We start from the raw sequence: 25,178 nt of genomic DNA on the forward strand, positions 1-25,178 counted from the left end.
ACTGCGCATGTGTGGCACACATCGGGAATGGCGCATGTACTGCGCTCAAACATAAATGTGGATTTTGGAATTTTCCGGTTTTTGGAATTTCGGATAAGGGATGCTCAACCTGTAGATGTTTCCAGTGACCTTGGCTGCAAACAGACCACTCATTCACTCAAAAAAAGTATAAAGAGGACCACACCGTGAAAAGGGGAGTGGGTCAAGATTTGAGAAGCAGCCTGGATGTTAGGACAGTTATTTTCTTATTTATGTTGCATCAGCCTCCTTGGCAAGAAAGCTGACGAGAAATGCCATGCTTCTGCATGGGGAAGGCAAGATTCACACCTTGAATCGCCACATTAGGTCCATTGAAATGCGTTCCTTCCCAGTGACTGCTCTTGTGAAATCAACACTGGACAACATCGCTCAAGATGTGTCGAGTTATTAACAACAGGCTGTAACAACTTTGTGCTTTCTTTTCTCAAAAATTCAATCATTAGATCAAGCTGGGATGGTGTATAGTACATGACCACCCCACTCCCTACCCCAATCTTGTTGGTCATTTTTCTCATGTTTGAAATTAATTAGCTGGAATTCTCCTTCCGTTCCCGCTGGCGGAAATCTCCGGTCTCGCCACAGTGAATGGAGTTTTTGGCTCAGCGCCAAATTCTCGCTGGCAGCAGTGGTGGGGGTGAACTCAGATTGGAGAATCCCGGCCATCGATAAATAATTTTTAGAATGTAGAATTAGAGACGCACAGGTCAGTACAATTTGAAAATCCTCTTACGTGCTTACATTTAAATATTTAACACTGTACCAAAGACCACTGAAAACAGTTTGCAAGCCATATCGAATGACATAAAGCTTTACCTTTTTTCTTTTAAAGACCTCAAATAAAGATCATATTGTGTGATTAGTTTGAGTTGTCATGGGAATACCGCTGTCGAGGTAATATCGCCTACAAAGGAAACATGTCATAAACATAGATTAAAAATGAATGATAATAGCAGAATATAATTTGTATGTATATATGATGACACATTGACAAAAGACGACAAATCACATGCACAAAGTAAAATGCATCACTTAGTTTAAGTAGAATAGGTTAATTAAAATTATTCACATTCCTCAAGGCAGCATTGGTTAACAGAATAAATCGATTAATCCTGATTTCCCAGCATACAACCACACTCAAATGGAGGTTGTGGACAAAACCAAATTATTTCCAGTTGTGGGGATTACAGGGCTAAATGTTAAGGAAATTGTGATTGATAATAAAAGAGTGAATAGTATAGGATTCAATGTTTGATTTATTAGTGACCGAAGAGGGCATCAAACCCGACTGTGTGTGCCTCTATCATGGCTATATTCACTGCTGGATATCCCTGGAGAGGGAGATCGTGGTGTCTGCCAGCACCGTCGAGGTCTTCCGTGCCCCGTGGGGACTGGGTTACAACGAAAGGGTGGAGATGTGAGCTTAGGTGGGGTGCTCTTTCTGAGGGCCGGTGCGGACTTGATGGGTTGAGTGGCCTCCTTCTGCATTGTAAATTCTATGATCGACTGGGGTGTTTTAGTGACCTCGTTAAGCACATCTTAACGGGGTTTAATGTTTTAAGTTTCCTTTGCGATTTGTTTTTGTTTGGCGCAGTGCCCCTTCAATAATAATATAATAATCTTTATTGTCACGAGTAGGCTTACATTAACACTGCAATGAAGTTAATATGAAAAGCCCCTTGTCGCCACATTCCAGCGCCTGTTCGCGAACACAGAGGGAGATTTCAGAATGTTCAATTCACCTAACAACATGTCTTTCAAGACTTGTGGGAGGAAACTGGAGCAGCTGGAGGAAACCAACGCAGACACGGGGAGAACGTGCAGACTCCGCACAGACAGTGACCCAAGCCAGGAATCGAACCTGGGATCCTGGCCCTGTGAAACAACAGTGCTAACCACTGTGCTGCCAGGCTGCTCTCTTGATTTATCCCGGTTATGATCTGCCCGGATCTGCAGTTATTTTTGAAGTTGCTCAGGGTATATTTTCCCTCAGCAACTCAAGTAAAGTCCAATGAGAAAACCAAATGCAAACTGTGTTGCAGGATTTTTGATATGAAAAAATTCAGGGAAATTTCAAACTGCCTTACCCTTTATTTAATAACTTTTTTCGATAACAGCACACGGCAAAAAAAAACTAGGCCAACGAGAGCAACAATACCCAGGTTAATTCCTTAAAAAGAAATCCATAATATACAGTTATTAACCAGAAAATAAACATCTGTGGGTGCATAAAAGTGCAGATTGCTCTATTTTATAAACTAGCTTTTTTTAAACAGAATTGCAACATTTTTCTGAAATGGACACATTCCTAATTCTAAATGCTACTTGATAAATTTTACCTTCTTGATGTAAACTGCCTCATTCAAAAAGTTTGTTTGAATAAAATAAACATTGCCAAAAACTGTAAAATTAAATGACACGCATAAAAATGGTGGATGTTGTTGATCGTCTTACGGCACTGGGAGCCAGTCCTCCTGGTCACACTCCCCGAGCTGACTGCCGTTGCCACCTCCCCACAGGCAGCACTGGTTGCCCTGTGGCTGACCCTCTGAGACCCTCGAGAGAAGAGGGCATCTCATCCGGTCTCCTCCGCATCCAAAAATCCACTCAGGTTGGCATCCCTGAATCGTGGGGCTGGTCCTCTCGGAGGCATGGCTGCGAGCTGAGTGGAGTTGGCTGCGCGGGAGTGCTTTAAGAACTCCTGTCCTTTGTTAACAGGGGGTTGACTAGCGCGGTCCCTGAAAGAGCAGCCGGCGTGCCCATCATTTGCGCTGTGAAGCAATTGGGGCCTTATTATTCAGACCAATTAATATTTTATAGTGGGGGTGGCCTCGCCGGTCCAAGCATCGGGAAGCTCGCAGCCGTTTCCGCTCGTTACCACACTTGGAATCTTTTTGGTTAAATCGCGCCCTTGGTTTCAGGGGCGGGATTTATCAGCCCCGCCTATCGCAAGATCGCCATACGCGGGACGCGGACCATTGACCTCGGCCGGAAATTTCCAATCGCCGGGCAGACGCGGCCGGAGAATTCCACCCAGAGTGTGGTGTGCCTGACCACATTTTGCCATTGCTTTACATGGACTGTATATTAACTGAGAACATTAGAGCATAAGACACTTTTTATAACTTGTGTTATCCTATGTCCTTTGGGGCAGCAGGGTAGCATGGTGGTTAGCATAAATGCTTCACAGCTCCAGGGTCCCAGGTTCGATTCCCGGCTGGGTCACTGTCTGTGTGGAGTCTGCACGTCCTCCCCCTGTGTGCGTGGGTTTCCTCCGGGTGCTCCGGTTTCCTCCCACAGTCCAAAGATGTGCGGGTTAGGTGGATTGGCCATGCTAAATTGCCCGTAGTGTTAAAAGTAGGGTTAAGCGGGAGGTTGTTCAGTTACCGGTATAGGGTGGATACGTGGGTTTGAGTAGGGTGATCATGGCTCGGCACAACATTGAGGGCCGAAGGGCCTGTTCTGTGCTGTACTGTTCTATGTTCTATGTTCTATGTGCAGCTGTAAAGATATAGGTGGGGTGTGTTAACCCATGTGCAGTTGTAAAGATATAGGTGGGGGTGAAGGAATAGTGTATTATAGTTAATCATGCCATATTTAATAAATGTTTTATTATTTGGCTAAACATTAATCAGCAGTCCTGCAGCTCTGTTCATCCATGCGCCTGAAGAAAAAATAAAAGTTGCGGCCTATTGAGCTGGGGTCCATTCTGGGACCTAACTATTCAGTAGTAACATCAATTGGGATTGGAACATAACGGAAAGCCTCGAGTGGAATTTTCTGCTCTTATCAATGGCAGGAATTATGTTGGACTGGGATACTAAATAAAGTCAGTTTCCCATCAGCAATAAATTAGATTGCAATAATAAAACTTGATGCCACTTTTGGGGGTTGGAAAGGTAAGGGGTAGCACTGTTGCCTCACGACGCCAAGGTCCCAAATTTGATCCGGGTTCTGGGTCACTGTCCGTGTGGAGTTTGCCCATTCTCCCCGTGTTTGCGTGGGTTTCGCCCCACAACCCAAAGATGTGCAGGGTAGGCGGATTGGCTATGCTAAGTTGCCACTTAATTGGGGAAAAAAAATGAATTGGGTACTCTAAATTTTAAAAAAAAGGAAAGGTACGGGGAAGGGGTGGAGAGGGTAAAGGATTTATTTTTGGAGGGTCAGTTAGCTGACTGGAAGGAGCTGGGGGACAGGGCAGACCTTGCGGGGTAGATATATTCATGTACTCTCAGGTGGGTGATTCGTCCGACTAGCTTTCTCGACATTCCTGGCGGCGCCACCGCCACTTTGCTGGAAAGGATTGTTTTCCTGTGCAAGGTTGGAAAAGGCAGCACGTCCGGGACATATGGATGGATCATGGGGAAGGAGCAGGTCTCAGTCGAGGAGGAGGTGTGGAGCGGGTCTGTCCATGGGTGACTGCTATATCAACCCGCGCAAGGCTAAGTTTGATACAGGTCAAGGTGGTGTTCAGGGCACACCTCACCCAGGCCAGAATGAGTCGTTTTTTTGAAGGGGTTGAGGACAGGTGTGAGCGGTGCTCGAGGGGACCTGCAAACCATGCGCACATGTTCTGGTCCTGTCCCAAGTTGGTGGGTTTTTGGGGGCCATTTTGTAACACCGTATCGGCAATTTTAAATGTAGATTTGGAGCCCTGCCCATTCGTAGCAGTATTTGGGGTGTCAGACCAACCAGAATTTAGGATGGGTGTGATGGTGAATGCTTTGGCATTTGTCTCATTGCTAGATTGGTGGTGGACCCTGCTGAATTGAAGGCAGGCGGCATCGCCCAGTGCCACAGTATGGCTGGGTGGTTTGGTGGAGTTTTTGCGTTTCAAGAAGATTAGGTTCACGGTGGGAGAGTGACTGATGGATTCTTATCGCAGATGGCATCCGATTATAATGCATTTCAAGGATCTGGTCACTGTTAACTGTTGGTGGGGTATTCTATTGAGGAGGGGTTGGGTATAATTGGTGGGGATGTTTTTGTTTTTTGTTGAGGTTGTTGATACAGGTTTTATGGTTTGACTTATTTATGCATAAAATGTTAAAAACTTTTAAAACTATTTTCAAAACAAATTGCAATATTTGAGTCATAGAGGTCTACAGCACTTTCGTTATCAGTCTTCCATGTGGGACCTTATCAAAAACCTTGCTGAAATCCGAGTAGACTATGCCAAATGCATTTCCATAGTCCTCATCAACACATTGTTTTTCTGACTTTGATAGCCGGGAGGATGAGGCAAAGGCAGAAACGAAGATGGGGAAACATGAGGGGGAGGGGCAGGACTGAGGGGGACACGAGGGGTGAGAGACAGAGGCAGGACCGAGCGAGAACAGAATACGAAATCCATCTTGGTGAATGACTAATATTTTTCAAAAGGTATAACAAATCTTATATTGTGCTGTTCATTCGGTGCACAAGGTGTCTGCAACACAACATCTGGCTTGGATCCTCACTGACTAGCAACACCAGCAGAGCCCTGAAAAGCTTACCCTTAAATATTATTAAAGTACCGAAGCTTCATTAATAACTAGTCTGACTAAACTTGCCAGTTTGAATATTTGGAACACCAACTCAGTCAGTAAGTTTTAAACGTACAATTTTCATTTCCAACTGTCAGTAAATACTGTCAGTAAAGAAAATGGACTTTGAGGCAGCCAAAAAATTTTGGGTTAATTTCTTACTCACCAACAACATTTTGTATAAGTCCACTTGATGCTGTGCCTAGGATTTGAAAAGAGGACACATTATTTTTTTTTTATAAATGTTTTTATTCAGTTTTCGTATTTTATATTGAACAAATTACAAATTGTTAGGAGAGAGAAAAAAAAACAAACAAAAACAAACACGCAAAAATTAACACACATATTTACAGGTAAGCATCTTCGTAGTAGTAACTGCGCCCCCCCCCCCCCCCCCTCAACATGTTTATTTAGCTTGGTTTTGGGCCTTAGCTAGCCATCGAACCCCCGTAACGAACCTGTAGCCCCCCCCCCCCTCCCGCTACCTTCCCCCGACTATTCTTCCTCTTGTACATTGGCCACAAATAGGTCCCGGAACAGTTGCATGAATGGCTCCCACGTTCTGTGGAAGCCGTCGTCCGACCCTCGGATGGCAAATTTGATTTTCTCCATTTGGAGAGATTCCGAGAGGTCGGACAGCCAGTCCGCAGCTCTGGGCGGTGCTGCTGACCGCCAGCCAAACAGGATTCTACGGCGGGCGATCAGGGAGGCAAAGGCAAGGGCATCCGCCCTCCTCCCCAGGAATAGATCTGGCTGTTCTGAAACCCCGAAGACCGCCACTATCGGGCATGGCTCCACCCTCACTCCCACCACTTTGGACATTACCTCGAAGAAGGCTGTCCAGTACTCCACGAGTCTGGGGCAGGACCAGAACATGTGGGCGTGGTTGGCCGGGCCTCTTTGGCACCGTTCACATCTGTCTTCCACCTCCGGGAAGAACCTACTCATACGGGTTCTTGTTAAGTGGGCTCTATGTACCACTTTTAGTTGCGTCAGGCTGAGCCTTGCGCACGTGGAGGTGGAGTTGACCCTATGCAGTGCTTCGCTCCAGAGTCCCCACCCGATCTCCATCCCCAGGTCGTCCTCCCATTTCCTCCTTGTTGCGTCCAGTACGGTGTCGTCCCTATCTACCAGTCGGTCATACATGTCACTACAGTTCCCTTTCTCTAGGATACTTGCGTCCAGTAGGTCTTCCAGTAGTGTCTGTCGTGGCGGTTGTGGGTACGTCCTTGTCTCCTTTCGTAGGAAGTTTTTGAGCTGCAGGTACCGTAGCTCGTTCCCCCCAGCTAGCTGAAATTTCTCTGTCAGTTCGTCCAGTGTTGCGATCCTGTCGTCCGTGTACAGGTCCCTGACTGTCAGTGTCCCCCCGTCCTGCCTCCACCTTTTGAAGGTGGCGTCGGTCAGTGCTGGTTTGAACCTATGGTTGTTGCAGATGGGAGCCCCGTTCGACATTTTGGTCAGGCCAAGTTGCTGCCGCAGTTGGTTCCAGGATTGGAGGGTGGCTGTCACCACTGGGCTGCTGGAGTGTTTTTTGGGTGGGGATGGGAGTGCTGCCGTGGCGAGGGCCCGGAGGGAGGTTCCCATGCAGGAGGCCTCCTCCGCACGCACCCACTCAGCTTCTGGCTCCTGGATCCATCCCCTTACTCGCTCGGCTGTTGCTGCCCAGTGGTAGAGTTGTAGATTCGGGAGGGCTAACCCTCCCCTGGTTTTTGTTTTTTGTAAGACCTTCTTTGGGATCCTAGCATTTTTACCCCCCCATACGAACGCCATGATGAGTTTGTCCAGCGCTTTGAAAAAGGCCTTGGGGATGTAGATCGGAATGGATCTAAACAGGAAGAGGAACCTGGGCAGTACGTTCATTTTGATCGTCTGAACTCTCCCCGCGAGGGAGAGCGGGAGTGTGTTCCATCTTTGCAGGTCCTTTTTAACTTCCTCCGTCAGGCTGGTGAGGTTCCATTTGTGGATCCCTTTCCAGTCATGGGCTATTTGGATCCCCAGGTAGCGGAATTTATGTCGGGCTTGTTTGAACGGCAGCCCCTTTAGTGCTGCCCCCCCCCCCCCTTGCGGGTGTAATGGGAAGATCTCACTTTTGCTCATGTTGAGTTTGTAGCCCGAGAAGGCTCCAAACTCTTTCAGGAGCGCGATGATTCCGTCCATGCTGCTTTGTGGGTCCGAGATATAGAGGAGCAGATCATCCGCATAGAGTGAGACTCTGTGCTCTCTACCTCCCCTTCGGATCCCCCTCCAATTTTTTGCTGCCCTGAGCGCGATTGCTAGCGGTTCGATTGCTAGTGCGAACAGCAGCGGGGACAGTGGGCATCCTTGTCTGGTGCCCCTGTGCAGCTGGAAGTATTGGGAGTTGGTATTGTTGGTCTGTACACTCGCCATGGGAGCGTTGTACAGGAGCTTTACCCAAGCGGTGAACCCTGTTCCAAGCCCGAACCGCTCCAGTACCTCTATGAGGTATTTCCATTCGACTCTGTCGAAGGCCTTTTCTGCGTCCAGGGAGACGATCACCTCTTGTGTTCTCTCCCCGGAGGGGGTCATTATCACGTTCAGCAGGCGCCTGATGTTCGCGGTCAGCTGTCTACCTTTGACAAAGCCCGTCTGGTCCTCTGTGACCACCTCAGGTACACAGTCTTCTAGCCTTTTGGCTAGGATTTTGGCCAGTATTTTGGCGTCTGCGTTCAGCAGAGATATGGGTCTGTATGACCCACATTCCGTTGGGTCTTTGTCTTTCTTAGGTATCAGCGAGATTGAGGCCTGTGCTAACGTGGGTGGCAACGTGCCCCTAGCTAGCGAGTCTGTGAACATCTCCCGCATGTGCGGGGCCAGCGCTGTCGCAAATTTTTTGTAGAAGTCCGCCGGGAATCCGTCCGGTCCCGGCGCCTTCCCCGCCTGCATGGAGCTAATGCTGTCCATGATCTCTCCCAGTGCTAGTGGTGCTTCCAGATCCCGTTTTCTGCCCTCTCCCACAACTGGTATGTTCAGTCCGTCAAGAAACCGGTTCATCCCAGCCTTCCCCGTTGGGGGCTCTGAGGTGTACAGCTCTTGGTAGAAGGCCTTGAAGGTTTTGTTAATCTTCTCTGGTTCTGTTTCCAACGTGCCTCTGGTATCTCTGATTTGCGCGATTTCTCTGCTGGCTGCCTGCTTTCTCAGCTGGTGGGCCAACAGGCGGCTGGCTTTGTCTCCGTGTTCGTATAGGGCCCCGCGTGCCTGGCGGAGTTGGTGTACTGCTTTCCTGGTGGAGAGCAGGTCAAAGTTCCTTTGTAATTCTTTTCTCTCCGCCAGGAGTTCTACAGTCGGGGCCTCGGAGTATTTATGGTCTACCTCCAGTATGGAGTCGACCAGCTTCTGCCTAGCCACCCTTTCCTCCCTATCTCTTTGCGCTTTGTAGGCTATGATTTCCCCTCTTAGTACGGCCTTAAGCGCTTCCCAGAACGTGGAGGGTGAGACCTCCCCGTTTTGGTTGATCTCAGTGTACTCCGCTATGGCCTGCGCTATCCTTTCGCTGAAGGCCTTGTCAGCTAGTAAGGCACCGTCCAACCTCCATTTGGGGCGCTGGGCCCTTCCCGTCTCTAGCCGCACATCCATGTAGTGTGGAGCGTGGTCTGATATCACAATTGCGGAGTATTCCACCTTGTCTATCTCTGGAAGCACCGTTTTCCCCACCACAAAGAAGTCAATTCTGGTGTACACGTTGTGTACTGGGGAGAAGAAAGAGAATTCTTTCTCCCCCGGGTGGGCGAATCTCCAGGGGTCTACTGCTCCCATCTGCTCCATATAGTGGCTGAGTTCCCTTGCCATGTTTGAGGTTTTCCCCGTTCTGGGGTTTGATCTGTCCGTCGTTGGGTCCTGTACACAGTTGAAGTCCCCCCCCATGATTAGTCGGTGCGTCGCTATGTCCGGGATTTCTGCCATGGTCTTTTGGATGAAGCTCGTGTCGTCCCAGTTGGGCGCGTACACGTTAACTAGAACTACCGGCGCCCCATCCAGGGCCCCGCTGACCATGACATACCGTCCCCCTGGGTCCGTAACCGTCTTTGTCGCCCTAAACATTGTCCTCTTGCCAATCAGGATCGCCACCCCCCTGGCCCTTGCCCCATAACAGGAATGATAGGTTTGTCCCACCCAGCCCTTTCTTACCCGCAGTTGGTCCCGCTCCCTCAAGTGCGTCTCTTGGAGGAAGACTATGTCGGCCCTCATGTTTCTAAGGTGGGTGAGGACTCTAGATCTCTTCACTGGGCCGTTAAGTCCCCTTACGTTCCAGGTGACTATTCTGGTGGGGGGCTTCTGCCCCCTTGCTCCTGTGGGGTTAACCATATTTGTCCGGTGGACGCGCCCCTGCCCTCTGGGGTTTCCCTATGTTAGGGGGCCGTCCAGGATGTCCACTATCACTGCTCTCCCCATGCGGTCGGGTCCCTGCGCTCCGGGGTTCCCCCTTGTCCCGGGGACACCCGCCATGGCCGTCCACTTTGTGTCCGCCACGCGGGTAGTCCCCTGCACTCCGGGGGGCCCCTTCACCCACAGACCGTACTGGGTGGGTGCTTGCAGCAGTTCCCTGTTTCGAGCCCTTGTCTGTGGCACTTTGTGGCCCTATTCCCTTACTGGCCTCTTTTGTCCCTTCGTCCCTGCGTTTCCCCTCCCTGGTCTCTCGCCCCCCGGGTGCCCCCCCCCCCCGCTCTATCCCTTTCGGGGATACCCCTGTGTACCCCTCCATTGCCCCTCTCTCCCCCATTCCTGTCCCCATTTGCTCTCCCACCTTTGATGGGTGATCCCCCCCCTCCCCTGCCTGGCGCCTTCCCCCCTGTTGGGGGTGCGCTGCGGCCCTGCTCTGTTGCGCGCCCCCTTCGCTAGCTTTCCTGCTAGCACGGTGGCTCCCCTCCCGGAGGTTGCTGTCCCGCTTCCCCTCTCCCCTCTCCAGTACTCCCGTTCCCTCGTGCCGGGGCCTGGCCTCCCACCTGGAGCGGGCCCTAGGGCATTGGGTTGTTTTCCGTTCTGGGTGTTTCTGCCAGGGGGGAGGGGGCTGGCTTTGCCTCGCCCCTCCCCACCCCCCCGTCGGCATGACGTGTCTCCTTGCCATGGGCCCCTCGTCCCTACTTCCCCTGGCGTTTTTCCAGCCCGTGCTCCTCGACGAATCTATTCGCCTCGGCAGGGGCTGTAAAGAAATATTCCTTGTGTTGGTATGTGACCCAGAGTTTTGCTGGGTACAGCATACCAAAACGTACTTTGTTCTTATAGAGAGCTGCTTTCGCTCTGTTGAACTCCGCCCGTCTCTTAGCTATGTCCGCTCCAAAATCCTCGTAGATTCGGATGGCGTGCCCGTCCCAATTGCAGGCTCTATTCTCCTTGGCCCAGCGCAGGATTGTCTCCCTATCCCGGTACCGGTGCAGTCTGGCTATAACTGCTCTCGGTTTTTTCCCCTTCCTTGGGCTTCGGGCGCAGTGACCGATGAGCTCTGTCCATTTCCGGTGGGGTGGGAAAAGTTTCCCGCCCCACTAAGGAGCCCAGCATCGCAGCCACGAATGTTGTGGGACTTCTACCCTCTATCCCCTCTGGCAGTCCCACTATCTTGATATTTTGCCTTCTCGAGCTGATCTCCTGGTCGTCTACCCTGCCCTTCAGGCTCCCCTGTGTTGCACTCAGTTTCACCATTCCCCTCTCCAGGGATATGACCCGGTCGCTCGCGTCAGTCGCTGCCTTCTCCAGCTCTTTAATGGTTGCCCCCTGGGCTTCCAGTATCTTCCCTTGGGCTTCCAGTATCTTCCCTTGGGCATCCACTTTCTTCTCCAATCTGGTCAGAACCTGCTGCACCCCTGACATGGCCCTGGTCGCTGCTGCCTGTGCTGCGGCCTCTGCGTCTGCTTTTAACTCTGCCTTGAATGCCTGCAGCTGCTCCCTCACCACCTCGGCAAAGGCTTCCTTCCAATTCACGCCCCCCTCTAACCCCAGGGGAGAGGTTGCCCGCCCGTCCAGCTCTTCTGGATGCGGCGAAGCATCCTTCCCGCCGCTTCGCGTGTTGACTCGTTCGCCCGAGCTGGCTTTCCCTTTGCCCAGTCTACTTCCGGTGCCCCCTTTCTCTTGGCTCCTTTCTGGCACTTTTTTCTCCCCCTTCCCCTTCATCTTTTCTTCTCTCCTTGTTCTTCTTTTTCCCCCTTTTCCGCACCCTATTTTTATTTTATTTATTATTATATATCTATATATGTATATATATATATATATTTTTTTTTTTTTTTTAATTTATTTCCCCTACCCCTTTTCTCTTTACCAGTTTTCTTTTGGGAAGAACAGAAATACAAGTCTCTTTTTTCTTTTTTCCCCACTCAACCAGGAGAGAGAGTCCCTTTGTCTTTGCCACGTGGTGGTCACAGCAGTTGGGGGGGGGGGGGGGAGGGGCGAGTGGGCCGGTGGTCGCTGCTGGTTGGGGGGGGGGGGGGGGGGTCCCCGCTGCTGGTTGGGGGGGGGGGGGTCCCCGCTGCTGGCTGGGGGGGGGGTTGTGTCCCCGCTGCTGGCTGGGGGGGGGGGGGTTGTGTCCCCGCTGCTGGCTGGGGGGGGGGGGTTGTGTCCCCGCTGCTGGCTGGGGGGGGGGGGTTGTGTCCCCGCTGCTGGCTGGGGGGGGGGGGGGTTGTGTCCCCGCTGCTGGCTGGGGGGGGGGGGGGGTTGTGTCCCCGCTGCTGGCTGGGGGGGGGGGGGGGGGGGTTGTGTCCCCACTGCTGGCTGGGGGGGGGGGGGGGGGGGGGTTGTGTCCCCGCTGCTGGCTGGGGGGGGGGGGGGGTCCCCGCTGCTGGCTGGGGGGGGGGGGGAAAGAGAAGAGGGGCCGCCGCCGCCGCACCGCTCCTGGCCCGCGTGGGGGGGGGGGGGGAGAGAGAAGAGGGGCCGCCGCCGCCGCACCGCTCCTGGCCCGCGTGGGGGGGGGGGGGGGAGAGAGAAGAGGGGCCGCCGCCGCCGCACCGCTCCTGGCCCGCGTGGGGGGGGGGGGGGGGGGAAGAGAAGAGGGGCCGCCGCCGCCGCACCGCTCCTGGCCCGCGTGGGGGGGGGGGGGGGGGAGAGAAGAGGGGCCGCCGCCGCCGCACCGCTCCTGGGTCGCGTGGGGGGGGGGGGGGGGGGAGAGAAGAGGGGCCGCCGCCGCACCGCTCCTGGCCCGCGTGGGGGGGGGGGGGGGGGAGAGGGGATGGACCTGCTGCTGTTGGGCCCCCCTGTCGCCGCTCCGGCTCCTCCGCTCCGGCTCCTCCGCTCCCGCTCCGGCTCCTCGGCTCCGGCTCCTCGGCTCCCGCTCCGGCTCCTCGGCTCCTCGGCTCCTCGGCTCCTCCGCCCCGGCTCCTCGGCTCCTCGGCTCCTCGGCTCCCCGGCTCCCCGGCTCCTCGGCTCCTCGGCTCCTCGGCTCCCCGGCTCCTCGGCTCCCCGGCTCCTCGGCTCCTCGGCTCCCCGGCTCCTCGGCTCCGTCTCCTCGGCTCCCGCTCCGGCTCCTCCGCCGTCCGGCCTGTCGGGGGGGGGGGGGGGGGGCTGTTCCTCCTGCTGTCCACCGCTTGCGGGAGCCCCTCTCCCTGCGACCTCCTCGCTCGCCGCCCGGAAGTCAAGCTCGAGGACACATTATTAACACACAAATGCGTGTCTCTCAAACCTCTGTCCTCCAGTCTAAAACGTTCCATGCTGTTCACTGTCAGAGATTAAATAAACATTATTCCACATGCAGCAGTTGTTCAAAAGACTAGGGGGGGGCGGGATCCTCCGTCCCCGCCCAAGGCGACCCCTCCGCAGCAGATTCCCCAGTGGTGGGACAGATGAGCTACACAAAATGGCGTAAACATCGGCAGGACTGGAAGATCCCACCGCCAACCGATGGTGAGCTGCCTCCGTGGCTGGAAAAATCACCATGCGGGGAAGAGAGTGCAAGAAAATCCCACCCCAGATGTTTTGAAAAATCTGTCCAGCCCACCACTGGCAATGAGAAATAGGGACCCATCCCAACCTAACAGCTTTCATAACAACAAAAGGAAAGTAACTGTAGTGGGGCTATTGTGCATCAGACCACCGATGATTTTTGCTGAATGTAACGATATCCAACCAAGGACCTCAACTGATTCAAAGTTAAAAAGCAGCTTAGTGTTTTGGGCAATGGTTTTTAAACATTTTCATTTGATCATAGAAGTTGATTTCATTGATTCACACACCCCACCACATACGGCCAATGGAAATCGGAGTAAAGAAGCATTTCTCTCTTCCTTCTGTTTTCCACTTGCTTATCTTTTCGCTTCCAGGTCTGTGCCCTTACACTATTCCAAATTATTCTCTCCCTCTCTTTCACACTTTGCTTCTCCACTTTCCTCTCCTCACTTCAATTTTATTCATCTTATCTCACTCCTATTGGGATCTGCAGCATGTTTATCTCTATCTATTTCCCACATGATCACACAGAGGTACTGCAAGGGTCAGGAGGGAGGGAGGCAGTGAAGGGAATAAGCATGGGACTCAGAGTGCTGAAGCAGCACAGGGAGTGGGAGATAGTGAGACTGAGAGCTGAAAAGCCTGAATAGCAGAGTTGTGAATGAAAAAGATAAGGATTGCAGCCAATTGCAGAATTCAGTACTGGCAACATTTATGTAAATTTTTGCCAGCAGCACATAATATTCTCTGTTGATACTCAATGGGGTGAGCAGTTAAGAATAATTGCTGACCTTTTGTTATTCCATTAAAAGCTACATTACTGTCCAATTCTGTGTCTGAGCTGAACCAGTCTTTTCACAACCGTGACGTTTACTCTAACCCTGAGCTGTGCTACCAATGCCATATTGTCTCTATCCCCAACACTGCCTATTTCAACTTCCTTCATTTAAGATAGCCCCTCTATTATCTGCACGTTTTCTGCTCCTACTATCTCCTACTCACCATGATTCACCAGCTCTCTAATTCCCTTGCTCAACCTCAGTGCCTTTCTCCCACCGGATTCTTGCACTGTTACCAGGAGATAATACCAACACTGTGCCTTGTTAGGAAAACAAAGGTCGTTTAAGGAATCTTTATTTCTATTGGTAAAAATGAGAAATAATGTGTAGTTTTAAGTGGATTTAATTAATGTTTTTGTGCCTGGAAGGCACTATAGGGAAACCTATAGTTATATTCATGCTGGACAAAGGTCTTTGTATGTGTGGAGGTTGGTTCACTTCCAACTGTGTTTCTATTGTGCTTTGAAAGTGCCACGGCATGAAAACTAAATAAACTAGCATTAGTTGCTTCGCAACTGGGGCCTTGTAACGTAGAAAATGTTTTAAGTTTTGTTTGAGCTGGATACATTGCAGTTGAAGAAGCGTACCAGGGAGTGAGCATCTCTCTACTCTTCCAAGAAAAAGACTGGACAGGACAGGAGCTGCAAAGAGGAAAACTTTCCCAAAAAACGGTTACTGTGCAGAAAACCAGGAAATTAGGACAGAAAGAATGTCTTGAGACGACTGAAGTTAAGAGAACAGAGACCAAAATAGTGTTCTGAGTTAAAGAGACAGTTGCAGTAACCAGGTTTAAAGTGGGAAAGCAGACTTCAGAGTAAAGCAAAAGTTTGATGCTTGGAGTTGGAGAAGGTAGTCAAGAAGGCATACGACATGCTTGCCTTCATTGGCCGGGGCACTGAGTATACGAATTAGCAAGTCATGTTGCAGCTGTATAGAACCTTAGTTAGGCCACACTTGGAGTATAGTGTTCAATTCTGGTCACCACACTACCAGAAGGATGTGGAGGCTTTAGAGAGGGTGCAGAAGAGATTTACCAGGATGTTGCCTGGTATGGAGGGCTTTAGCTATGAGGACCGGTAGAATAAACTCGGTTTGTTGTCACTGGAACAACCGAGGTTGAGGGGCGACCTGATTGAGGTCTACAAAATTATGAAGGGCATCCACAGAGTGGATAGTCAGAGGCTTTTTCCCAGGGTAGAGGGGTCACTTACTAGGGGGCATAGGTTTAAGGTGCGCGGGGCAAGGTTTAGAGGAGATGTACAAGGCAAGTTTTTCAAACAGAGGGTAGTGGGTGCCTGGAATTTGCTGTCGGAGGAGGTGGTGGAAGTGGGGACGATAGTGACATTTAAGGGGCATCTTGACAAATACATGAATAGGATGGGAATAGAGGGATATGGATCCAGGAGGTGTAGACAATTTTAGTTTAGACAGGCAGCATGGTCAGCACAGGCTTGGAGGGACGAAGGGCCTGTTCCTGTGCTGTACTTTTCTTTGTTCTTTGTTCATTTCCTGGCACATCGCGCCCCCGCCAGCAGCGGGATTCTCTGTTCCTGCAACTGGCCAATGGGGCTTCCCAGGAAACCCATGGGCGTGGGTGCCACGCGGCGGACCGGAGGATTCCACTGACGGAGAATTCCCAGATGGTCTTTTGAGCCAGGGTTCTATTTTGGGAACTTCCCATCCAGTTATAACAACCTGACTCAGCCAATCAGCTACTAGCACTTTATCACTAAGGGAATCAATGGTTATGGGATAAGACGGGAAAATGGAGTTGAGGTTTAACATATCAGATCAGTTATGACCTCATTGAATGGCAGGGCAGACTTGATGGTCTTACAGGACTTTTACCTGAGCTTTTTTTTAACACCCAATTGGACTATTCCCATGTTCTCATTGACATCCTATCATTTTGTACCACTTGTAAATTTCCCCTAATCCATAGCTCTGCTGTCTGAATCCTTTAAAAAAAAATCTTTTAGAGTAGCCAATTATTCTTTTTTCCAATTAAGGGGAAATTTAGTGTGGCCAATCCACCTAACCTGCACATCTTTGGGTTTTGGGGGGTGAATCCCACACAGACAAGGGGAGAATGTGCAAACTCCACATGGACAGTGACCCAGGGCCGAGATTCGAATCTGGGTCCTCAACGCCGCAGTCCCAGTGCTAACCATTGCACCACATGCCACCCCTGCTGGCTGAATCCTGACCCACACTGTCCAGTTCATCTATCTTCACTAATCTCACTTTGTTTCCTGATCCAGCAACCTTAAAATGTATCATTGCGTTCAAATCATTCCTAGGCCCTGCCCAACGACTCTCTAGTCCTATGATTTCCTTTAGCCCAAAAGTCTTTCAACTGTCAAGAACAAGATCAATGCTCTAAGAATTCAGCTTTTTTCCAATTCTAGCCTCTTATGCACCTTGAATCCCTCCGCCACCTCTATTGGCGGTTGTGGCTTCTGCAACCTGCAATTCTGCAGTTTCATCCCTAAATCTCTCGGTTTCTCCTCCTCACCGTTCTCCTTAAAGTCTTTTATTGAAACTTATGGCTGGAACATTCCAGCCATTTACATTGTTAGGATCTTCTGGTCCCACTAATGGTGCACCCCCGCTGTAGATTTCCCAGCAGCGAGGAACACATTCAACAGGAAGCCCCATTGACAATGGCAAGACCTGAAGATCCCTCCACCAGCCAATGGCAGGCTGCCTCCGCCGCCATGAAACATATGGCAGGTTGTGTGGAAAATCCCGCCCTACATAGCTGGCTCAGCTTTTTTTTAAATTATGAATTAAAGAATATCCAATTCATTTTTTCCAAATAAGGGGCAATTTGGCGTAGCCAAATCCACCTACCCTGCACATCTTTTTTGGGTTGTGGGGGCGAAACCCACGCAAACACGGGGAGAATGTGCAAACTCCAGACGGACAGTGACACAGAGCCGGGATCGAACCTGGGACCTCGGCGCCATGAGGCAGCAGTGCTAACCACGTGCGCCATCGTGCTACCCTGTGGTCACCTATCTTAATATCTACTTGTGTTTCGGTGACTTGCCAATGAAACCTTTCGCATAAAGAGTATTCTAAAACAATTAAAATTCTGTGTGCAAGAGGTAGTCTGAGGTGATATAAAAGGGGAAAGGTATTAGGGTTGTGGAGTAAGGGACAGAGAAGACAAAGGATTGAGAGCAATAAAGGACTTGTGAGGAGCAGAGTGGCGAAGGTGGGTTGAAAGCAAAAGAAAATATATGTCAATTTCTTATGGTTGGGAAATTGTCAAAAATAATGACGTCAACAATAAGGTTCATCCCTGTATCTTTGAAGCTCTGACCAAATTCTCTTCATTGCCTCGCATGGGATTCCATTACTTGACTCTCATGGTGTTTCATTGCTCCCCTCCTGGACCTATCTCGTGTGCCTTGCACCAATTGTCAGACCATACAGCAATATCGCCAAATTCTGATTTTTCTTTCCCTCAGCCTCCTTCACCTACCTGTTATGATGCTACTCCTTTTCTATCTCATTCCTCCATTCATACTTGGTGTTCGTCCGGTATCTCCCAACCTCTCCATACCACAATTCTTTCCTTGCACTTTTCCTTGCCCTGCTGCTTCCACTACTTCGATCTCCTATGGCCCAAATTACCACTTCCTGTTACCTGAAATTCCACAAAGAATTAGCAACTTTGAATCATCCACCACCACCCCAACACTACCATTTGCAACCGGGCAGAAGAATAACATCTTCTGAAAGGAGCAGGATTGATTAATGGATTGGTCATTTCTCATTTCATACAATTATGAATCCTTGATGTGCAATGTTGAATCAAAATATTGACCAACTGTTCCTTCCCACTCCACAAAGTCAGAACTCCAAGCTTGAGGATGCCAAAATTCTGTAGGGAAGAAAACTTGGATGTGAACCAACGCTACATGACAACCCATTCAAATTGGTTCAATCATTTGGAATAGATAAGCAAGTAAATCACTTTTTAAAAAAACAATTGGTGACATAACTTACGTTCACAGGATGGAACCTCGCCATCCCATCCCGCAGGTGTACATTGCAAGTAGTCTCTACCCACCATTTTGTATCTAGTCAAAGAGAAACAAACCACCTGTTATCAGGGACATGAAGGGTAATTAGTAAAGTTGTACAGTTTTCTAACCAGGTACGAAACAGGAGATCCACCAAGAAAAATTTATTAAACTATCAACAAACTGTGTTTAAAAAAATATCAAACATGGGACTCACTTAGCGGAACAATAAAGTAGGAACCAAATATTGTATCTTAGTGAGAACCGAGACTCCATATAAAGTACCGTGCTTCCTCAGAGTGGCAACCTTCTGGCGGATTGCTGCCCTGAATGGTCTTACTCACGGTAAAGCTCCTGTCTCACCCAACCTCCCTCACTGAGGCTGGGTGAGGCAGGAGAAGTGAAGGGCGCCACCAGCTGCATTAGCGAGCAGTAACTGGGGCACAGGGGAGAAAGAAATGCCCCATTCTTACGGTACTAGCTGCCATAAAGGAGATGGTTAAAGAGACAATTTAAAGGGAGATGGTAAGTTTTGAATGTAAGTGGTTCCGACATTTGGAGATAGACAGGGAGGGAAATGAGGGGGGGGCATTTGAGTTGGGGAGTGGGGGGGTGAGTCGGGCCAGAACGGGGAGGTGGGATCGGACCGGGGGGGGGGGGCTTGATTCGCACCGGAGGGGGTCGAAATGCAGGGTGGGCCAGACCAGATTGGAAGGGAGATCAGGCCAGACCGGGAGTGGAGGTTGGACCAGGCCAAGATATCGGAGTGGGAGGGTGGGTCAGACCGGGAGGGGTGAATCAGACAGGGATGGGAGTTTCGGAGGGGGGGTGGAGGGAGGGGTTCGGGCAGTATCCCATGCGAGGTTTGGTACAGTGTTTAAAGTAGTTTGTGGAGTTAGAAGTGCTTTTTTTCCTTTTAACTTTTTCAGAGTAACTATCGGGGTAAAAATGGCAGTAACATCCAAAGTTAACGATTTAATTCGATTCTGTCTGATGGCTTCCAATCCAGGAGAAGTTAGTGCGTTAGTGCTTCTGGAAAATAAATGTGGGAGCTTCCTCAAGGGATTGCCCAGTGCATCATTGGGGTACCCCCTAAATGCGATGCGGGGGAACCAGGAAATTATGGGCCGATATTCAGAACATCCTCCATCTTGAGCAGAATAAAGATTTGTTTTAAAAATTGCAGTTCAACAGCAAAACTGAAAGCTTCATTCAATGTTCACATGGACAGCTGTCATCAGGAATATGAAGCACGGGAGATGGTCATTTGTGATTGTCTTAACTATAGCATGAGAAAACTGCATGGTCCTTCTTCCCTCCTCTCGGTCTTCCCTCCGCCTTCCATTGTTCGTCCTCTTCACCCACCTCCTTGCCTCTCTGCCTGCCATCGTCCACCCTCGTCCTTTATCCCGCTCCTTGCACAGCCCTCCTTCCACATTGTCCCCTCCAGGCTGCATCAGTCCCCCGGCCTCACCTCGCCCTCCACCCCTGCTTGAACTTAGGATCTTTGTTGCAATGTCTGCATGAATCCCAAATCACAGTCCTGTCCAGATAAATACTGGTGTGTGGCACCGAGGGTAAGGAGACCCCTGTACTCCCCAATTCCAGGCACTGTACTGATCTGAGACAGTGACACAGGAGGGTCCATGGGTCAAGCTGACCTTGAAGACCACCTCATAATGGAGATGGAGTGCAGGAACTGGACTGCCTGGCAGAGTGGTGAACCGTGCAACCATTGGGAGAATCGATACGTGATTTTACGCCAGTGGATTTCCAGGGCGGGATTCTCCGACCCCCGCCGGGACGGAGAATCGCCGGGGGGCAGCATGAATCCCACTCCCGCCGGTTGCCGAATTCTCCGGCAGCGCCCCCCCCCCCCGCTGATTCTCCGGCCCGCAATGGGACGAGTGGCCGCCCGTTTCCTCCAGTCCGGCTGGCGTAAATACACCAGGTATTTGCCGGCGGGACCTGGCTGCGTGGGCGGCCTCCGGGGTCCTCGGGGTGGGGGGGTGGGGGGGGGGGGGGAATCTGGCCCCGGGAGGTGCCCCCACGGTGGCCTGGCTTGCGATCAGGGCCCACCGATCTGAGGGCGGTCCTGTGCTGTGGGGGCATTCTATTCTTCCGCGTCGACTGTTGTGGTCCTCCGTGATGGCCGACGCAGATGAATCCCCCTGCGCATGTGCTGCGATGACGGCATCACACGCTGGCGCTCCCGTGCATGCGCCAACCTGCGCCAGCCGGCGGAGGCCCTTCGGCGCCGGTTGGCGTGGCGCCAAGGCCCTTCCCCGCCTGCCAGCACGGCGCAAACCACTTCGGCGTCGGCCTAGCCCCTGAAGGTGCGGAGGATTCCGCACCTTTGGGGTGGCCTGACGCCAGAGTGGTCCACTCCACTCCTTCGTGCCGAAGTTGCCCGCCCCTCCAATTCCCGCAGAATCCCACTCCCAATTTATCGGCTCCGACTAGATTCTCCGCTCCCACCCGCCACCAAACCTGGCACAGGATGAGAGAATTTCACCCACAGTCTTTCTGAAACATATGTACTGGATACTCACCCACTGTCACAATAAAAAGTAACTTTATTTCCATCTGCCAGATCTGATGCCCTATAATATCCATTCAGAATCTCCCCAGGGTTACCACAGTCCGTTGCTGCACAGAAAATAAAATGAGAAAAGTTAGAAATGTTACCAAACTTCAACAGCTTTTTCATTGTCCATCACAGATATTCAATATGAAGACATTAAATAGGTTGCGACCCTGATTGCCTATAATATCATGTTACCCCAAATTTGGAATTCATTTTTCAAAAGTATGACAAGTTTTTTAAAAATGCAAAACTTTTTCTCAATCCGTAATGCCTTCCAACAGATCTCTGTGTCTTCAACAACACTGTGCACTGACCGACATCAAACTTCACCAGCAATCAAAAATCATAACATCAGGTATCCATCTACTTACTAAGGTGTGGGATACCTGGAGCAGTGAAGGATCAAAGGTATTTAGTTGTCCAGGTACCACAAGTCATTGAAAGCTAGTGTGCAGATATTAAATATAAACCGCACTGTTAATGAACTGCTTTGTTCCAAAAGTGTTCAACCTCAAAAGTGAGGAAGTGTCCTGAAAGTCTCTTATCCATCTCACCACTGTCTTTGGATTATCTGCTCCATCTCAGCATCACAGCCAGTAAATATTTTCTCCATGTTTATATCACCTCCTCAATATTTATTACATTCATTCAGCAAATTAATGGAACATTTTCTTATGCACTGGACTAACTCAATCAATCGAGTAGTTAACAGACATGGGAACGGATATTCAGCTCTGAGATAGGAAACAACAGCCGGTGTATTATTGGATCAGAAATCCCACTTTTGTTTAAAGTTCTGGGGCGGGATTCTCCGTTTTAGCGGCAGAGTGTTGACGCCGTCGTAAACGCCGGAGCGTTTTACGATGGCGTCGTCTGGTCGCTAGGAGCAGCGATCTCCCAACCCACAGGGGGACAGCATGGCACTGGAATGCTTCACGCAGCTCCAGCTGCTGATACGGGCCCCAGCACTGCCGACACAGGCCCATGCGTACGCGCAATGGCCGGCGCGGGTCCGCGCATGCGCGCCACGGCTGGTGTGGGTCCGCCCATGTGCGTCACGGCCATCTGCAGAGGATGCAGAGGGGGACTAAAAAGGTGGCATGGTTGTGGCATCCACTGTCCAATCTTGGAGTGGCTTGTGATAGATGCACTTGAATTGTGACCCTCTTAAAGGTAGGCAAAGGTTGGCAAAAACAGCATGTACATATCTCAAGGTCATTGATAAAGTGAAACTCATCGGGCACACACCAGTCACAGATGTACAATTAATGAGCTAAAAAGTGGAAGATCGCATGTGTTCACCTGCCGCACTGCCCAACAGGAATCACATGGACGTTTCTGTCCACCACTGCACCTAGTCTCCAGAATTTCATCCTATATTTCATTAATATGCAATGTTCAATAAAACCATTGAACAACTGTTTCTTCTTTTTCAGAAAGGACAAACTCCAAGCTAGAGGGTGTCAAAATAGAGTGGAGAGGAAAACCTGGATGGGAACCAACACTATATGACAATTCATTGAAAGTGGTTCATTCATTTGGCATAGACAAACAAGTCACATTACTAAACAGGGAAATATAACTTACATTCACAGGATGGAACCTCACCATCCCATCCCTCAGCTGTACATTGTCGATAATCTTTCCCCACCATTTTGTGTCTAGAAAAATAAAACTACCTGTTTTCAGTGACATGAAGATTAATTGAAAAGCAGTTAGAATTTGACGATCAGGTATGTATTCTAAGGTCAAGAGAGGAAAAATCTAGTAAACTCTTAACAAAGGGTGTTAAAATAAATAAATTCAAGCAACCAATAAAAAAACAAACATGTACCCAAATTATGTCCATCTGCCAAATGTTTATCCACTCATTTAACCTATTAATATCCCTTGCAAAACTCTACCTCTATCTATTTGCAAAATTAACTTTGCAAAATCATGTAGGAACCAAATACAATGGTGGAATTTTAACAGTGGTGTGCTGTACCCAACAAGTGTTACAGATACTGTGCACCACTTCTGTTCTCTTACTCTTTCTATTTCCCACCCGATTGCAAATTCAAACGGAAGTACCAGTGATGTGCACCCGAAACACATGTGATGGGGAAATGGTAAAACCAACCATCAGCTGACAATGCTGCAACTAGTGATGGGCTTTAAAAGAGCCTCCTGGACAAAGAGGGAGGCTCTGCATCACAACCATAACTTTAATGCCAAAGGCCCGTCTTCTCTGATGCCTTCCTTGAATGGTTGTGTCCTGACCAGCCTCCCCTTCTGGTGCTGCTTGCTGCTGGCAATGCGGCCTCTGTTGTTGACAAGCAAGAGCTCTCCTTTGTTGCATCCTCTCCTCCTGTTCCCAAGGTTGTAGGAATACGGGGTGAATGAGACCCACAGGAATTCCAGCAATTCAACAGTGAAGAGGGGAGATACTGAGATGATATCCTGTGTGTCCATGGATTTCACCCATAAAACGGATGAGCAGTGAGACTTGGCATAAATGGTTCTTTTTCTGGATGGCAGAATGTGATGAGTGGTGTGCCACAGGGATCATTGCCGGGTCCTCAACTTTTTCCAATCAATATAAGGGGCTCAGGTTAAGGGACTGATGGTATAGTTGCCAAATTGGCTGACAACACAAAAATAGGTAGATAAGTAAATTGTGACAAGGATGTAAGAAGACTACAAACGGACATAGATAGGTTAAGTGAGTAGGTAAAAATTTGGCAAACTGCACAATATGTCAATTAGCCACGCTAAATTGCCCCTTAATTGGGAAAAAAGAATTGGGTACTCGAAATTCATATTGAAAAAAAATGGCAAATGGCGAATCATGCGGGCAAATATGAAGTTGTCCGCTTTGGCAGGAAGAATAAGAAAAGAAGCTTATTATCTAAATTGGGAGAACATAGAACATACAGTGCAGAAGGAGGCCATTTGACCCATCGAGACTGCACAAACCCAGTTAAGCTCTCACATCTACCCTATCCCCATAACCCAGTAACACCTCTTAACCACTCCTAACCTTTTTGGACACTAAGGACAATTTAGCGTGGCCAATCCACCAAACCTGCATGTCTTTGGACCGTGGGAGGATACCAGAGCACCCGGAGGAAACCCATTCAGATACGTGGAGAACGTGCAGACTCCACACAGACAGTGACCCAGCTGGGAATCGAACCTGGGACCCTGGCGCTGTGAAGCCACAGTGCTATCCACTTGTGATACCCTGTAGATAGACCCCTGTTACCCACTCACACTCACCCTCCCTGCTCACAGCCCCCCTTGTCTGCTCACGACCACATTCCCCACTCACCCCCCCCCCCCCCCCCCCCCCCCCCCCCCTCCCTTCATGCCTTCAATCCCTCTCTCTCTGAACCTTCAACCTACCTCTCCTGGAGCCTTCAAACACCCCCCATGTCTCTTGCACACCATTCCCTGTAGTCCACACCAATGGTTCAGGCAGCGTTGACTGACCAGTAATCCAATAAGTCTCCCTCGCCTGATGTGCGCCACGTTTGTTAAATCTGGTAACTGAACAGCGTATATTCCCTCTGGCAGGAGAGAGATTTGAAGATGCCTCAAGATACCAGTCCATCGGCCTGGTGATGAGCATTTATAAGATGCAAAATGGGTTCCTGGTGATCTTCGGTAGGAAAGGAGACCCACCATTAACCAACCATAAACATGGAAAGCACAGGGGAAACATCCCTTTGGACTCCCACCACATGTTCTGCCAGTGCCCACCACCATTCTCACCGATGGCGGGAGGGGACGATTTAACCCTTGCTGACTGAGTGTGGTCATTTCTCTTACTCATAACATTGCAACAATATAGTTCCGCGCCAAAATTATTCAATGATTTATATACAAACTACTCACCCAATGTCACAATAAAAAGTAACCTTATTTCCAACTGTCCAATTTGGTGCCTTATAATATCCATTCATTATTGCCCCAGGGTTACCACAGGTGATTGCTAAACAGAGAATACAGTGAGAAAAGTTAGAGATGGGACAAAACCACCAAATTCCCAACAGTTTTTTCATTGCCATTCACGTATATTTAATGTGAATATGAAATGCTACTACACAATTGGCCAGAATATCAGGTTAACTTAAATTTGGAATTTCTTTTTCAGAATTATGCACTATAAATGCAGGGCTTTCTCAAAATCCATGATACATCACAGTAGCTAGTCTCTGTATTCAACAGCATCAATCTTCACAAGCAATCCAAAACATTACGGTCGGGATATACTGTCTGCAATGGTGAT

The 25,178-nt window shown here is 49.9% G+C and overlaps 1 protein-coding gene across 1 annotated transcript in view; it reads right to left on the bottom strand.

The window, feature by feature from the left end:
• LOC119978257 (sushi, von Willebrand factor type A, EGF and pentraxin domain-containing protein 1-like) overlaps nucleotides 1-25,178 on the bottom strand; it is a 129,039-nt gene that overhangs the window by 3,736 nt on the left and 100,125 nt on the right. Inside the window, exons 43-49 of the mRNA XM_038819737.1 lie at nucleotides 24,785-24,881; nucleotides 22,493-22,566; nucleotides 20,871-20,967; nucleotides 18,302-18,375; nucleotides 5,728-5,763; nucleotides 2,124-2,206; nucleotides 853-940 (exon numbers count right to left, since the gene is read on the bottom strand). Of these exons, the coding sequence (XP_038675665.1) occupies nucleotides 2,127-2,206; nucleotides 5,728-5,763; nucleotides 18,302-18,375; nucleotides 20,871-20,967; nucleotides 22,493-22,566; nucleotides 24,785-24,881 (458 nt within the window). The 3' untranslated portion in view covers nucleotides 853-940; nucleotides 2,124-2,126. The remainder of the gene's footprint in view (nucleotides 1-852; nucleotides 941-2,123; nucleotides 2,207-5,727; nucleotides 5,764-18,301; nucleotides 18,376-20,870; nucleotides 20,968-22,492; nucleotides 22,567-24,784; nucleotides 24,882-25,178) is intronic.

Source organism: Scyliorhinus canicula, chromosome 15 (genome assembly GCF_902713615.1).
Source record: "Scyliorhinus canicula chromosome 15, sScyCan1.1, whole genome shotgun sequence".
Taxonomy (NCBI): Eukaryota; Metazoa; Chordata; class Chondrichthyes; order Carcharhiniformes; family Scyliorhinidae; genus Scyliorhinus; species Scyliorhinus canicula.